Source organism: Sparus aurata, chromosome 21 (genome assembly GCF_900880675.1).
Source record: "Sparus aurata chromosome 21, fSpaAur1.1, whole genome shotgun sequence".
Taxonomy (NCBI): Eukaryota; Metazoa; Chordata; class Actinopteri; order Spariformes; family Sparidae; genus Sparus; species Sparus aurata.
The window spans coordinates 27117020-27134012 of record NC_044207.1 but is presented as its reverse complement, the minus strand read 5'-3'; the positions used below and the strand labels follow the sequence as shown (position 1 = coordinate 27134012).

The 16993-nt window shown below is 43.9% G+C and overlaps 1 protein-coding gene across 2 annotated transcripts; it reads left to right on the top strand.

The window, feature by feature from the left end:
• The first annotated feature begins 252 nt into the window (after nucleotides 1-252).
• LOC115572399 (integrin alpha-6-like) lies at nucleotides 253-16489 on the top strand. 2 transcript variants are annotated; one of them, XM_030402424.1, is made up of 26 exons: nucleotides 253-530; nucleotides 8584-8705; nucleotides 8833-8912; nucleotides 9467-9728; nucleotides 10001-10132; nucleotides 10222-10429; nucleotides 10519-10712; nucleotides 10823-10920; nucleotides 11063-11190; nucleotides 11275-11364; nucleotides 11611-11672; nucleotides 11822-11979; nucleotides 12062-12202; nucleotides 12303-12418; nucleotides 12504-12660; nucleotides 13141-13224; nucleotides 13320-13399; nucleotides 13608-13685; nucleotides 13774-13876; nucleotides 14001-14171; nucleotides 14355-14456; nucleotides 14573-14683; nucleotides 14994-15092; nucleotides 15210-15335; nucleotides 15480-15565; nucleotides 16140-16338. In XM_030402424.1, exons 1-25 carry the CDS (start codon nucleotides 355-357, stop codon nucleotides 15546-15548), a joined length of 3147 nt encoding a protein of 1048 aa, XP_030258284.1. In that variant the 5' UTR covers nucleotides 253-354; the 3' UTR covers nucleotides 15549-15565; nucleotides 16140-16338. The 2 variants fall into 2 exon arrangements, with proteins under 2 accessions (XP_030258284.1, XP_030258283.1); XM_030402423.1 differs by lacking the exon at nucleotides 15480-15565 and having other exon boundaries at nucleotides 16140-16489.
• Nucleotides 16490-16993: the final 504 nt, after the last annotated feature.

Here is a 16993-nt window from a genome sequence, read left to right as displayed (position 1 = left end):
ACATACATTATCGCAGTTATTTCTTGGACAAGTGTGTCTGTGTGCGTGGAACACATTTGAATAAATAATATGGTAAAATACATTTAAAGAAGATTTTTCTATTTTTATTTCTTTAAAATGTCCAAAAACAGTCAGTGGAGAGAGTTAGTCCCCTGTCAGCAACATTTACGTGTATCTGTGTGTGTGTGTGTGTGTGTGTGTGTGTGTCAGGAGAGAGGCGGGGCAGCTGTAAAGTAAAGTGGTCCTCTCAGCCCTCCAGCAGCCAGTCATTTGCACTTTGCACCTCTTGTCAGCTTGAGCACTCACCTTCCAGCGGTTCGAAGGAAAGTTTCGTGTGCTCGACTTCTTACAGTCATGGAGGGCAGCAGGATCACCTGTGGACTGTGGCTGCTCGTCTTTCTCTCGGGATGCGGGCGACTCTCCGCTTTCAACCTGGACAGCGACAACGTGGTGCGGAGGAGCGGGGACCCGGACAGCCTGTTCGGCTTCTCCCTCGCCATGCACCGGCAGGTCGACCCGGATAGGAGAGTGTAAGAGCCACCGCTTCATTTCTCTCGAGTTCTGCAGACAGCCCGTCGTCGTGTCATTAAAATAACTTCTGTAAGCGTGTAATTAAAATGTCACAGCCACTGTGAGTTTATTCTGGGTCCTTAGAGTTGCTGCAGGAGGTGAGACAGACTTCCTAAAGCTTCTCAAAAGACCTGCAGACATGTTTTATTCCACCTAGAGAGTGCGCAGGTATGTCGCAGGTAGTTTTAAACCAGTCAAGGCTCAGAGTTTCAAACTAAATCTGAGCAAAAACGTTTTATCTAGCTTCTTAAAAAGAGTGTAGTACCTTAAACACCTGCGTGAAAGTGGAACAATAGGCCTGCTGCATGTTAATCTTTGCCCAGTGTTTCCTTCCAGGTTACTGATCTGGGAGTTTTTTTGTTTTTTTAGTGGAGCTCCACTGCAGATTGTTTTGTGTTGTTCTCTGGCTGCTGACTTTCTCCCCCAAGAGGTATTTAAGTGAGCCTCAGCATTCAGAGGCATGAAAAAAACAAAAAACATCCCACTGAATCACTGTGGGCACCTTTATGGGCATTGATTCAGAGGGATTTGTCATTGTGCATAAAGGCTAACAGCCATCAAGTGGTCACTGGTTTGTGAAGCTTGAATATTAACTGACCTGAGATCAGAGAAGTCCAAGTGTTTAAACTGGGAATGTGTTTTGACAGAGGTTCACATGTTTGTCGGTGGAGGAAGTATTTAGATTGAAAAGTGGAAATACGTTTCTTTAAAAAAAAAAAAGAGCTCTGCTTGAAGGAAAAATCCTGTGTTAAAGGGGCATTATGTAGATTTGCAGAAGAAATTCACGCTCAGAACTTTAATATTTACGTTATGAATGAGGTAATAATACAAACATGTTTCTGTAAGTGAATAAACAAGGAAAATAAGTTTCCAAGAACACTGTTTGAAGCTAAAGAGGTGGCAGGGTCCGCCAAATATAGACAAAGTAGAACAGTATGAAACTGTGTCGTATTTAAAGATCAGTTTGTTTATTCTCTCATGAAAACAAAGAATTTCAATGAAGATCTTTCTCTTCCGATTACAATATCTTCCACAAAACTTTATAGTGCACCTCTAAAAATTTTTGTAAATATTAAGGAACTTTCAAAATGTATGTAGACTCTCAGAAATGGCCGTCGAGCGCCAGAGTGCATAAAATCGCGGAATATCCAACTTTCTAGAGTCCGTATAGAAGAAACCAACAATCTAGCAGCATTAAACAACATAAACAAATCAAATAAACAAATAAAAAACGGATTGAATAAATCTAAAATGCTACTTATTGTTCCAAAGTTCCTTTTAAACTTCACCCAATCAATCCTAATCTAATATCCCACTTAATAGCCCAGTATCTCTACATTTTAAACTACCCATAACACATAACAGATCTGGGATCTGCCTCATACTGTACTGACTCATAAACACCAGCCACCTTGATGCGCATCATTAAGATTCATGCATTGTTCCCTGAGAAAATAAGGAAAGTGTTGAAAAACATCCTGTTTCACAATGTTAAAGGTGCGCTGTGTAGTTACTTACAAAACTATAACTATAATAGTAATAACTATAAACTGTAATAGTAACTTATAACGTTGATATTTACAGTATTAATAAGGTAATAATACTGTTTGAAGCTAAAGCAGTTGAGCTGCTGGGAAGAATCCTGCAAATATAAACACAGTGAAACAGAATGAAATTGCGTTTTCCTTTGAGGAAAGTCTGTTTATTCAGTTTATACAACATAGAAATCAACCAGTGAAGGTTCCCCCTTCTTTCAAAATCTCTTCTCCAAAACTACACAATGCAGCTTTAAAGAAAGTCAGAGGAAGATCTCCTGGATCTGTTCCTTAATCTGCATCTGCGAGAGTTAACGGGGTCTGTTCTGGGCAGAGACCATCCTCCATCCAAGTCTCGTGGAAATCCATTAGATAGTTTTTGTGTAATCCTGCTGACAAACCAACACGGGGGAAAACATAACTTACTTGGCGGCGTAAGTTAAGTAACTAGTAACTATAGCTGTCAAATAAATATAGAGGAGTTAGAAGTTGGTTATTTCTGTTTGAACAGTTACTTATGTAGAAATAACATAGAATAAAATACCCAAGTAAAGTACAAGTGCCTACAAGTATTTAATAAAGTAATTAGATTCCACCACTAGAAAATGTCATTTAAAGTGTATAACAGTACCAGCAGCATAATGTAAAGCACTTGTGCTGCAATCGATTGGCTCTGTACACAGAACTGATCAATACACAGACGGGGTTATTAGACTCCGTGTGGAGGTTTGTATTTGTGTAGCTAATGCACAGGGGGTCACCCACCCGCTGCAAGATAACCTGAACTACTACAGCTCGGCGTTATTAAGCATCCCCAAGTCTTTAACCTTTTCCACAGAGGTTACGCACTGTTCATAAACGTATTTACACACTTCTACAGCTGCTCCACACACTCACTCTCTCACACACACACACACAGTGGCAATTTGTGTCCTAGTTTTTTAGGCTGTGTCTAAATGAAAGACACATGGTGATCAGCACGAGACCAGAGCCCCCCCCCTGCCTCAGGTCGTTACATTAAACACAGCAGAACACAGTTTGATTCTATGAACTGGAAAACAACTAATTACAGTGACGATAATGTAGACGAGTGGAGGTGTGAACTGCTGAGACAGTTAGACTTTTAATGGAGGAGTAGATCGGCAGAGACATTTGACAATCTATTGGTTATTTTATTACGTTTTTAAGCACAAACAAGGTTAAAGTTTAGGATGGATTTGATGTTCGTTTTTCCGTGCTGTCTTACATTTTATTGGCTAAACTACTCGTAATTCCCGGAGAGAGTAATTAGAGATCAGTCCTTAATGTCACTATAACAATACTGTACAATTATATCCCACATAGTCGACCAGTTTGTCTTTTACAACGCAGTGTCGAACCTTAATCAGGACGGAAAGCGATTAACTTGAACCTTCAGCGTGTGCGTGCTTCATCACAACACAAGCTCAAGTGTGTGTTTGTGCGTGTCGGAGCAGGAATCCGAGTTTGTTTTGCAAGTGACGGTGCTCGTGGCGCTCGGTCGAGGTGGAATGTGCTCTCCCTGTGTGGACTGTGTATTTGTGTGTATGCACATGTATTCATGCGTTGCCTGTGGATGCGTGTGTGTGTGTGTGTGATGTGTGAGTGCTGATGCATGCTGTGGCTGAGCGCTGAGGCGTTGTCTTGTTGTCAGTCACTTGGAAGAGTGTCAAGGTGCTGCTGGATACATTCAGAACCCGAGGCAAAGGAAAAGGAGAGTTGGGTAAATTGTGCTGACTGACGGTGACTTCCTCCTCTAACATAGATCAAATCAACATGATGGCGTGTGTGTGCTTGTGTGCACCCCCCTACTGCTTGGGTGTGCACAGTGAGTCACAGTCCTGCGCTAGCCATGCGTACCAACTTTGATTTAGTCGACGATCTTCCCTGTGTCTTTCGTGCCCTGAAGGGGTGAGCATTACATGTACCTGCAGCACAGGGCAGGAGCTGACAGGTGTGTGTGTGTGTGTGTGTGTTTGTATGCGTCAGAGTGTTTCGAGCATTCCTTGGTTGGTCATAATTGCCAGATGGAGCTGTCTGTGTTATAAAATCAAGATTTGTGTGTTTGTGTGTGTGTGGGGGGAAGCACAAATATCATGAAGAGACAAAGAAGCAGGAGGAGACCGAAGTGCAGGAGCTTGGATCGAGTGTGAGAAAAGTGTGTGTGTCTCTTGGGAATAAAGTGGCTCTGCAGAGATGAATAGATGTAACACAAAGAGTAAAATATTCAGACACACTGCGAGAGAGAGGAACGCGAGGCATGCCGGCATTTTAAATAGTCATGTCAATGTCAAGCTGTGTCCAGATTCCCAGTAACGATAGAGGAGATAAGAAGACTGTGGAGTTCAGTATTTAAAGGAGACATGTTACGCTAATTACCAGGTTGGTCATTTTAATCTGAGTTAGTACTGGAATAGGTTTGCATGCTTAAATGATTAAAAAAACCATCAGTTTTCTCACGCAGTCTGTTGTAGCTCATGTCCCTTACGAACACCCTGTCTGCTCTGATTGGTCAGCTCACGCATGCCCGAGCCAGCAATGCTCGCCGTATCTCTGGTTGGGTCCGTCATGTATTCATCTTCCACTTCTCTGTTAATATAGACATAAATAAATCATGCGATTGTGTGACATGGTGACATAGCGTGATGAGGCGTTTCAGGAGCAGTCGTTTCTGAGACTTTTGATGTGCACGGGAACTTACTGTGCACGCCACAGCGAAGGAGAGATAAAAACGGAGGGAAAAAAAGCAAAGTATGTCTCCTTTAAGTCAGCTTTGTGTGTGAGCGCATATAGTCTGTGTTTCAGTATGAGGGTCAGATTCCTCCCCTCTGTTCACTTCAGGCTATTCGAGGTTATCCAACATCAAAGAGAGAGAGAGAGAGAGAGAGAGAGAGAGAGAGAAAAGACCTTGAAGAAAAAGAAGAGGTGATGGCTGAAAGAATGTGGAGAGGAGCATAAATCAGTTTTACATCTGGGCACCGAATACAAGCTGTTATTCAACCAGTCAGAGTGAGGAGGCTCGATCCTGGCAGACAGATTGAGGGGAGAAGTTGGGTAACGCAAGACATGAACCTCTGGATCTGCAACCCATTTAGACGTGAACGCCTGTATTTGATAGGCTCGCCGTTGCCAGGCAGCCAGAACAGCTCACCTCTCTCAGTGGGACGCCTCTCGGTCACTCTGTCGTCCCGGGGAGAGTCCCTGTGTCGCTGCCAGTGTGTGTGTGTGTGTGCGTCAGTCTAGGGAGTCACTACGCACACAAACACACACACACTCTTGTCTGTTTGTCTTCCTGTAGACTAAGCCAGTGTGTTGGGGCTTCCTCTGCTGGTGGTGATTGATAAGATTAACAGCTGGGTCTCTGTCAGTGGGCCAGCGGGTCAGCCTTATCACTGTGTTTCCCCCCTGACACCTCACGTCAGCACGTCACTCTTCAATGGCAGTGTCAAGCAATAAAGATATTATGTTTCTGTTGAAATTAAGCCACAATTTATATTCCTGAGAAAGGCTTTTTATAAGTTGGATCATGTGTTAGCAGCTACTTTTACAAGGGGTGATGATTTTGGATCCTCGAAGGGGTCAATGATCCAATCCTCAGGCGTGTCATAGAGGTTGTGGTATTTAATATCCTCTTATTTCTGCTTTCTAACTTCACATTACTTCATTGACTACTGTATCCACGCTACTCTGCCTTGGCTGATGCATTGCAAACAAAGCAGCATGATTTATAGCAAGTGTCATAGCGAATGAGGAGTCTGTGCCAAATAAGATAGCTCTCTTTAACGGAGCACCATGTAGTGTTAGAGAGGGAATTAAAACTCAGAATTGTTCTCCATGACTGAATAAACAAGTTGTTCTCAGTGGGAAATAAGGTCCAGAGAACACTGCTAGAAAGGTGGCAGGGTCCGCCACATATAAACAAAGTAAAAACCGGATGAAATTTATGTTGTTAGTTTGTTTATTGAGTTTGTTTGGTCATGGAAACAAAGAGAGTTTGTTAATTGAGTTTGTTTGGTCATGGAAACAAAGAGAGTTTGTTAATTGAGTTTGTTTAGGCATGAAAATAAAAAATCAGTCAATGAAGATCTTTCTCTTCTGCAAAACTACATAGTGCACCTTTAATGCAGAAATTGTGCTGAGAAATTCACTGGCCATTTTAAAGTTAAATAGTGCAGTTTATATTGTGTATGGGGCAATTTATTCAATCAGTCACTTCATTGTTGGAGTCTTTGCACTATTGTTGGTTGCATTTACCCCGAAGGAAACGGCTGAGCGAAACTCTGAATGAGCATCACAATGAAGTAGGAACTGCAGCATCCATTCTTCATTACTGCAGCAGAGACCAGACCCAGTGACCCCACTTCCCAGCGTGTCTTGGCAGAGCACTTTCCGTCCATTCTCCTGACTTCCTGTGTCTCTGAGGATGATGAGAGTGGAGATGTGCCCACCTGGGATTTGCAGTCAGTCACGAATCATTCCTCGGACTCATCGTTTTGATTGACAGTTTCACCGAGTCTGAAAATACGTTTTCTGTTCAGCGCGTTAGTGAACTTAGAGGTGAAGACTCGAGACTGTGTGGCGTTGAATGTCAAGTGTCACACGCTCCCCTTGTAGGTCAAAACAAAGGCTGGATTGGACACTTGGCGGGTGGGATGATTGCACAAATTATAGTGCTCTGGTTTTTGAAAGAAGGCCAAAGCAATCCAGTGGTCGAAATGGGATACACAGCGCACACTTGTCTGTCATAGCAGGAGTGTGTTACTGTTGTGATGACTTATCTTAAAGAATTAAAGATTTATCTTAAAGAGGAAAATATCCGGTGAAATACATTCAAATCCATCTCATAACGGCAGCATCGCAAGGCTGTCGGCAAACTCTTTGAACAGTTTCAACAGGCGATATTTCTGCGTGTCATGTAAACAGATTTATTGTCCCTTGCTTATCTCCATCACGCCTGCTGAAGTCAATATTCCAGATGACTAACGCTTGACTGAAAAAGTTATCTCTATAGTTTCAAATCTTCTCCCTCATGCTGTCGGGTCTACAGCGGCAGGCATGCTGGTCACATTAGGCGTCGGCTCTTCACTCTTCGCTCTGACTGTGTGTCTCCGTAAATCCTCCCAGATGGTGTGTATGTGTGTGTATCTGAGAATGCTTTGTGCTCCGGCTAAAAATGGCTTTGCTTAATCTCATCTGGTGAAGACAGCTCCCCGTACAACATTAACTCGGGAGTTCATGATGGGACGGACAAAAGCGAGCCAGAGAGAGCTCCTGGAACATGCAGAGAGGGAGAGAGAGAGATTGTCGGTGCATCAGTTCGATGGATGACACCCATGACTTGTTTGATTAACTCTGTAGGAAACCCTGGGAACTGGATGCCGATCACCGAGGCTCGGGTGTGGCATCTGCCCTCGTCCTTTGCTCCACAAAGGCAGCCTCTGTGTGTGTGTGTGTGTGTAGAGAGAGATAGACAACCCGGTTCAATCAACCACAGCAGGCATTTGAAAGGGGTCTTTGACTCAGTCGGACCGTGAGGACATGGAACATCAGTTTGACGGCGGATGTGTGTGTTTGTGCGTGAATATGGCCGCTGTGTGACACAGTGGACTGGAATGTGTGATGATAATATAATGCACCAGTGGAAGAAATGCTAGAATGCTAGATTTGCAGATGAGTTGTTAATGCTCAAGCCCTCCATTCATGATGTGCATTCGATCGAGCTGCATGTGCACGAAGAGATATTTGACTGGGAATGGTCGCAAATGTGTATTTCGTGATCTACAAATGAAAAATAAGATGATTTGCATTAGGGGTGTACCAAAATATCGATACTAAGATATATCGCGATATTTTGTCTTGAGGTATGTTATCGATACACTGGCGCCAAATATCGATATTTGATAATATTTAAGTTGCCTTCAGTGTGTGTGTTAAGAAAAGCCACTGTGCAGTATACACCTTGTTTTACTTGGCTGTCATTCATGTGAAATTGATTGACAATGTTTTGTAATTCCTGTGAAATGGATTCAGTGCAGTCAATAAATTCAGAATTTCTTCAGTGACACAGATATCGTGATGTATTGTGGATGAAATTTCTTGCAATGTATCGATTATCGCAGAATCGCTCTATCGTGATATTATCATTATCGCGGGCAAAATATCGTGATAGTATCGTATCGCGAGGTACCTGGTGATACCCAGCCCTCATTTGCGTGTCATTTTGGGCAGTAATGTAATTTCCATTCCACACACGGGTGCCAAACAGTTTGAACACATTTACAGTGGTTTTGAAAATGCGCACATCACAACTTGAACTTTAAGATTAGATTTTTACTTCACAGATCTGAACATTTTCCATTTTGAAAGGCGTCCTGTGGAAAACAGATCTTACCTTACTTATTAGATAAGTATGCACACAGTTTTGAGACTCTTTCCACATTCATTTGTGTGTCTGTTGCAGGCTGCTGGTCGGCGCCCCAAGAGCAAAAGCCTTGAGTGGTCAGATGTCTAAAGTGACGGGAGGACTGTACAGGTGTGACATCGACTCACCTGATTGTACCAGAGTCGACTTTGATAATGAAGGTGAGATATCTGCTGACATCTGTGTAATTCTTGTATATGTTTTGGGCTACATTAGAGAGTAATAAGACCCAATCTTTGAGTAACAATCTCCCCTTTGTGTCTACTTTGGTCCCTTGTCTCTGTGTAGAGGACCTGAAAAGTGAAAGCAAAGAGAACCAGTGGATGGGGGTGACCGTCAACAGTCAGGGGCCAGGAGGCAAGATTGTGGTAAGAATGTGTGTCTTTATTTCCGACCATCACAGTCAAACTGAACGGCTTCAGTTTGATATTACAAATTTAGATGTAGCACTGAACCAATAGGTCGGTTAATTGATTGGTCAGTCGTCAGCAACTGTTTTAATTTTGATTTCACTCACTTTTCAAACAAAAATGCCAAATGTTCTGTGTTTGCAGCAGTCCATTACTTCTGCTTTATATCATTGTAAATGCTAGAATGCTAGATTTGCAGATGAGATGTTAATGCTCAAGCCTCCATTCATGATGTGTATTTGATTGAGCTGCATGTGCACAAAGAGAAATTTGACTCAGAATGGTCACATAGGTGTATGTTGTGATCTACGAATGAGAAATAAGATGATTTGTGCATCATTTTGGGTCTTCACTAATGTCCACACATGGGTGCCAAACAGTTTGAGCCCATTTACAGGAGTTTTTAAAAATGCACACATCAAAACTTTAAGGAAAGTGTATTAGCAAAACTGTAGCTCTGGTGTGACTGTGACCGGAAAACTCTTAGCTGTGTGTTTCTGTTTCCCTGTTAGACCTGCGCCCATCGCTATCAGAAACGATCCAACGTGGGCAAACCCATCGAGTCCCGAGACATAATCGGCCGCTGCTACGTGCTGAGTCAGGACTTAACAATTGATCCCAATACAGATGAAGAGGGGGGCAACTGGCATTTCTGCAAAGGCCGAGCCAGAGGTCACGAGATGTTTGGCTCCTGCCAGCAGGGCCTCTCTGCCACGTTTGACAAGGACTACCACTACGTCATCTTTGGTGCTCCTGGAGCGTACAACTGGAAAGGTAGTTGAATGCGAATGTGTATGCGTGTGTTTAAATGAAGCTATGAAAGATGACCTTAACTGCACATGGGCTTCAATACCATGACGACTCTGAATGATCTACTAGTTCACTTTTCATTGCGCAGGAATTTGCAGTGATGCTTTTTTCAGTCATGTGTTCCACATTGCTGCCAATTAGATTATCATGTTGTGGGTTTTTTTTTTCTTCCTTTTTATTGCAGGACAGATCACTGTCGTCCTAACTCATCTCTTCTCACGTTGTCTCTTCTCCAGGTGTGGTACGGTTGGAGCAAAAGAACGACACCTTCATAGACATGGGCATCTATGAAGACGGTCCTTTTGAGGCGGGAAGTGAGGGCGAAAAGAACCCTGATCTGGTCCCCGCTCCTGCAAACAGCTACCTGGGTAAATCGCTGCTCTCTGATCTGCTCATCCGTTCATCTTACACAATCTCTTCGCAAGCTTATTCGTATACCTTTGCCTCCGCCTCCCAGGCTTCGCTCTTGACTCGGGGAAGAATCTGGTCAAGAAGGGCATTCTGACGGTGGTGGCGGGAGCTCCCAGAGCGAACCACAGCGGGGCCGTGGTGCTGCTGAAGAAAGGCGAAAGCAGGGACCTACTGGAGGAGTACACGTTGGACGGGGAAGGCCTCGCCTCGTCGTTCGGCTACGATCTGGCCGTGTTGGATCTCAACCAGGATGGGTGAGTGAGGCAGGGTGATACGCACGACCTTTAATCCTGCTATTATCACCACTTTATACTCACAAACAGGCTATGCTCTTGTGTGTCAGGTGGCAGGACATCGTGGTGGGAGCACCTCAGTACTTTGAGAAGGAAGGAGAAATCGGAGGAGCCGTCTACGTCTACATCAACAAAGACGGAAAGTGGAACAAAGTCAAGCCCGAGAGGATAGACGGACCGAAGGACTCCATGTTTGGACTGGCTGTGGAAAACCTGGGGGACATCAATCAGGATGGTTACCACGGTGAGGCTGCCATGTTTGTGCGTGTGCATGTGTATACTTATGTCGTTCGTGATTCCTCTCCTTGAATGAAAAGTACCTGTTTGAGTCACTGTTGTCGTTCTTGCTGTCAGACTTTGCTGTGGGAGCTCCTTACGATGCAGACGGTGCTGGGAGGGTTTACCTCTACCACGGAGGAGCGACAGGTCTCAGCTCTAAAGACGCTGCGCAGGTATGTAATGGCTTTTCACACCTTTCTTGAATCCTGAAATGTTCCTAGTAAGCTAATTTACGTAAAATATGGGCATATTGTTCAAGATCCTGTCACGACTTAAACGAAAACTGTTGTATTGTCATTGTTTCTCTTGTTTTAGGTCCTATCTGGCAAGAATTTAGGAGTCAAACTCTTTGGCTACTCTCTCGCCGGAAACATGGACCTGGACAAGAACTCCTACCCTGACCTTGCTGTCGGATCCCTCTCTGACTCTGTCTTTGTCTTCAGGTGAGAGAACTGGTGTGTTTTTTTTCCTCATGTATCTGCTCCGATCACGGTCAGGAAGTTGCTCACCGAGTTCTGTCTTCTCAGAGCCCGCCCAGTTATTAACATCAAGAAGGAAATCGAGTTCAGCCCGAAGAAAATCGACCTCACCAAGAAGAACTGTGGCAACTTTTTCTGGTACGTGGGCCAGTTGTTTTTCCCTATTGAGTCAAATCAAACATACAGTTTGTAAAAGGTGTTTAGAGGGGCAATATGTCAACTGAGTGCAGGGCAACAACAGTTGTTTTGTCATGTCTGCGCCTTTATTCCCTCAGAATTAAGCAGAACCGTCATATTATTGAACATTATTTCTGAACATTCATCAAACTTATGTGGAGTAGCGCAATACTGTGTCTTAATGGAAAAACTGCTTTATGCCCGCAGCTTAGACGTAAAGGTGTGCTTCACCTACACTGCCAACCCCGAGAACTACGCTCCGAGTCTGGGTAAGCCAAGCCATCTTTTTCTTTATAAAAAGCAAGATTTGATGATCATTTTTTTAGTTGTTGCAATTAGAAATTACATGATCAACAGCAGGAAAAGGAAGGTTAAAGCTTTGCACTCTCATTTATGTTCCTGTGTCTGTCCCATCCAGAGGTGGCGTACACTCTGGCGGCCGACGCTGACAAGAAGGAGAAGAGTCTTATCCCCAGAGCGACCTTCATCGACGGCGGTGGCTCCGAATCCAAAGGGACCATCAGTCTAGACAGCAAAGCAAAGCAAAAGTGTGTTCAACGTCGGCTCCAGATACAGGTAGCCACTCCCTCTGCAAACTCATCTCTCTTGAACGGAGTGCATTGTGGGCGGGATGTAATGTTCCGTCATGTTTCTGCAGGAAAAGATCAAAGATAAGCTGCATGGGATCCCCATCGATGTGTCTGTGGAGATCCAGAACGCCAAACGTAAACGCAGACAGAGCTCAGCTCCACTGTCACCTGTCCTTGATGACAAAGAGGAAAAGATAACTCGATCAGAGGTGTGTACACACGATATTTAATGTAGGAACACACTGCAAGATATAATTTAAAGCTCGGCTGACGTGCCTGCTGTATCTGTGCAATCTTGCCCGGTTGTAGGTGCATTTCCTGAAGGAGGGGTGTGTCAACGACGACATTTGTAGGAGCAACCTGCAGGTGAAATATCGCTATGGCTACAGGACAACTGACCAAGCCAAATTCGAACCGTTAAAGCTGTGAGAGAATAATTTGTCTTGGCTTCAAAGGTTTTTTAAGACTGATTCGTCAACACACAGGCTCATAACTTCTGTTTATCTGAAGGGAGAACGGCGTGCCGGTGTTCTCGCTCAGCGACCAGAAGTATATCGCTTTGGAGGTCACAGTGAGCAATCTGAAAGGAGACGACGCGTACGAAGCCGGTGTGCTCGCCACCTTCCCACGCACCCTTTCTTACTCTGCTTATCGCGTTCCAGAGAATGTAAGACTCTCCTTCTGTCCCTCTCACACACGAACACACGGACTTCACACACTGCTGACGTCATGGATTTTCAATTCAAGGTGTTCCGCTTTTGCGTGATACCTATTGAGCCTATTTTTCATTGAGGAAATTTGCAGGTTAAAGCTTGATTTATTGCATACTGTGTGATGTCACCTTGCTCTGTGTTTCTGGACAAAATATCCATCTTAGCTCATTACTCATATATTATTCAACAATTTAGAATGATTCTGAGCTCATTTCTGACATCATCAACCCAGCCAAACTCGAAAAATCTGAGTTTCCGTTTCTGTAGATTGTCTTGTAAAAGTTGGCTTCTTATTGAGGTACAGCTCCAGGATTTAGCAAGGAGGCAAGGAATTTAATGGAAGTTGTGTGATTTCTTTTAAAAGAAAATCTAGGTATAAACTGGGAGGTCCTAGGTGAGTTTTAGTCCTGATTGGAACCTCTTTTTGATTCCAGGAGCAGCCAGTAACCTGTGTCGCCAATACAAATGGCTCTCAGGTTGATTGTGAGCTTGGAAACCCCTTCAAAAAAGACTCAACGGTGAGAGGAAAACACTTTTCGGCACCGTCTACCTCCTCTGCACCTCTAACGGCACTGTTAAGCCTTATTTAATGGCTCTGTTTTTGTGCGTACAGATGACCTTCTACATTATTCTGAGTACATCAGGAATCTCTTCAAACACCACTGAGCTGGAGATAAATCTACAGCCAGAGACGTAAGTGCCCAATAACATGGATTAACATTTTCTAAATGGTTTGGTGATTGATTTTTAAATGATGGATGTTTTGTTACTCGTCTTGATTATTTGAACTGTAGAGAAGCTTTGAGGTTTCATTCCTTCCCGACTCCTGCTCTGTAATTCCCTTTGAAATCCATTTACGTTTGTAGTTTTTCTGACCTGTGTGTCACCTCTGATTGGACAGGACAAGCAACCAGTCGAACTTAGCCCCTATTAAGGCAAAGGCAAAGGTGAACATCAAGTTGCAGCTGTCTGTATCGGGGTAAGAATCACACACAAATACAGTTCATGGCCCAAAAAACACACAAGCATGCGTATATTGTATTAACTGTGCGTCTCTGTCTTTCCAGAATAGCCCAGCCGTCTCAGGTCTACTATACAGGAGAGGTCAAAGGTGAGACTGCCATGAAGACTGAAAGTGAAATTGGCACTGCTATCACACACCAGATCAGAGTGAGTACAGGACAACTCAGGAAAAAAGTCATTTCCCTTCCAGAGCGGCTCGACCTCTTTCAGCACTTTTGATATTAGTATAATTTCCTCCGAGGTAGATCACCCTTCCTGTCTTGGTTTACAGATCATCAATCTGGGAAAGAGCTTGACAGACTTTGGCACCGCCACCCTCGACATCAACTGGCCAAAGGAGACAGCCGAGGGGAAGTGGCTGCTCTACCTGATGAAGATCAGCTCCACTGGAGTGGACCACATGGAGTGCACCCCTAAAGAGGAGGTCAACCCTCGGAAGATGGTGAGTGGGAACATCACATTAAGGTGGTGAGGTCACTCTGTCTGCATGTCAGCTTTTTGAAGCTGTAGGTACGGGGTGAAAGAAGTGGATCATTTGACATTTACAGATCTATACTAACGAGGTCACATAAAGAAGCTGAGGTAAATGTAATAAACGGATGTGCTTTTTCTCCTCTGCATTAAGGCACCAAGTACCAGCAGGACGAGAAGAGCGGCAGAAAACACTAAGGGGAGTGACGAGGGCACTTTCTCACGTTTACTTGACAAGAAGAAATTTAAAACTCTGGTAATGCCACACCACCAACTTCTATTCTTTTGTTTTATATTGCTGTGTTTAATGTGCTTTTGCAACCAGAAGCAGGGGATCACGCTGTAACTTTGTGCTCCCGTCTTCATTGACAGTCCTGTGCCGATGGGGCAAGATGTGTGAGGATAAGATGCCCCCTGCGGGGCCTGGACAGTAATGCAGTCATCACTCTCAACTCTCGCCTCTGGAACGGGACCTTCATCGAGGTAACACGACAGGAAAATTACCTGTTTTTATTCAATTACCTGATCAGGAAGTGCCATAATTTTCATAAATATTCATTAACATTTTCAGGTTAAATCACAAGTCATTACTCTAGGAAATGTTTTTTATAAATTACGACACTACTTGATCCTGATAAGAGTTTTATGGAATACGAATCATTGTAGGCAGCCTCATACACAAGAATCCTGAATTTTATTTTTAAATGACAGACAAGGATTGTCCCAGCGGATGTTTTCTTGCACACCGAGCACCTCGATGTAAACTTGACGTTCTCCTTTTGTGATTCAACAGGATTATTCCAAGTTGCACCATGTGGAGGTGATAGTGAAGGCCTCTCTGCATGTGGAAAGCACAACAAAGAACACAGTGCTGGAGAATAAGGACACAGAGGTTATTCATGTTGTATTTTTTTAAATTTTGGATTATATAAATAGAGAGACATTTAACAGTCACTCTGATCCAGAGAGCTTAATCCTGATGTTCTGCCACTGTGATCGCGCTCGGCAGGTGAAGCTGACGGTGTACCCGGAGAGGCGCGAGGCTCAATATGGAGGCGTGCCATGGTGGATCATCGTGCTGTCCATCTTGTTCGGGCTGATGCTGTTAGCCCTGCTTGCTTTCCTCCTCTGGAAGGTAGGACAACAAACGGGGAACACACCCTGCCTCAGCTAATAAAAAAAAACACATACTCCAAATCCACTTTTTCAGAAAGGTCTATGAGTCTGTGAAGCATCATCTACAGAACAACTGCAGGTCTAACAATTCTCCTCTCCTCAGTGTGGAGTCTTTGGGAAAAAGAATAAAGAGGACCCGTCAGAAAAAGAGAGACTGACATCAAATGCATAAAAAAAAGAGACAAGAGGGTAAACTCACCCGGCCTGCCACGAATGGGTGAAACGGCTTCTCTCGCTCCTTTTTTCCCCTACAAAAGTGCTGCTTTCTGGTGTCAGGGAGGCAGCGGGCAACTCTCACACCGTGACATGAATGCTAATGTACAAGCTAACTGATTATTTCTGCAAAGAGTTGACGCCTAAGATATTTTCACACATGATTATGTGTGGATCGTCACAGTTTACCTGCATGGCCAGGGGAGGTGATGGCTGATAAGCACTGACTGAGGATCAACATGGGGGCTGTTCTCGTGCATCCCTTTGATTCACTCTTTCCCTCCATTTCCGCCGTCGCTTCTGCACATGCAGTCACTCGGTCTGCAGGTTTTCTTTCTCTCTACGTTTAAAAACAGGGGCATTTGAACGTGTTTCCTGTCTTTAAGGAGTGCAGGTGGCTTGTCCACACCTCTTACTGGACTCACTGCATCTTGGATGTCTCTCATCAACTCTCCTCTGCTTTCTCTCTCGGAATGTCTTTAAATAGCCTTTTCCCCCCCCGAACAGAGCATTGTTTGACTTTTGTCTTTTCCCCTTTTCTTCCCTGCAGTGTGGCTTCTTTAAGCGAGCCAAGTATGAAGACAAGGTTCCCAGTTACAGCGCAGTTCGGATCAAACGGGAGGAGAGAGCGATAAGCCCTGGGCACGGTAACTGGGAAAACCTGGAAAAGAAGCCCTGGATGACGACCTGGCACGACAAAGAACATTATTCTTAACAGCCGATGAGAGTCCACGCAGATTCTTGACGCTAAACTCCAAATTTCTCTCTATTTTTTTTTTTCCCCCTGCCATGTCTTTTTCACAGAGTGGACTGTAAATACCAAGAAACAAACTTAATTATTTGATCAAACATCCTGCTTCGTTGGGCTGAATTGAATCCTGTATGAATCACTGGAGGGGGAGGAGAGTTGCGGTGCAGGCGACTGCTGTCTGTCAGCTTGTTTTGTACATTTGCTACATCCACAGTGTTGACCCGGGGAGGGTGGGGATGGGACTGTTTTTATTTTTAAAAAGACATTTTGTACATTTTTTTGAATGTTTTGCTGAATTGTTTATATTTATTCTTTGTGAGGAGTTCTTTATGTTACGTGTCATACAGGCCAAAGAATCATGCAACTAAAATGTGTTAATTTTTACCCCGTTTTTTTAAAAAGTGCATCTGCCTTTAACTTGTTGACCGATCAGCATTTTTCATGCTCAGGGTGCCTCAGGTCGTACACGTCGCGGAGGGAGCGCAAATGATCCCACTCGGTTTGTAAATACATACTACCAATCCTCTGCAGAGTTCCCCTTTTTATTCACTGGCTGTAAGAAGAAGACGTAAGAAAGTGAGAGTTTGTTGAATAAAGATTTTTTTAAATGTTGTCATATCCAGGTGTTCTGCCTGCGCTTATTCAAAGACAAA

Excerpts from the sequence above, each read along its gene's own strand:
- LOC115572399 (XM_030402423.1), top strand. The coding sequence starts at position 355 with ATGGAGGGCAGCAGGATCACCTGTGGACTGTGGCTGCTCGTCTTTCTC. Across the intron at positions 10,921-11,062 it reads GCTCTAAAGACGCTGCGCAG|GTCCTATCTGGCAAGAATTT; the intron begins GTATGTAATGGC and ends CTCTTGTTTTAG. Across the intron at positions 13,225-13,319 it reads CCTTCAAAAAAGACTCAACG|ATGACCTTCTACATTATTCT; the intron begins GTGAGAGGAAAA and ends TTGTGCGTACAG.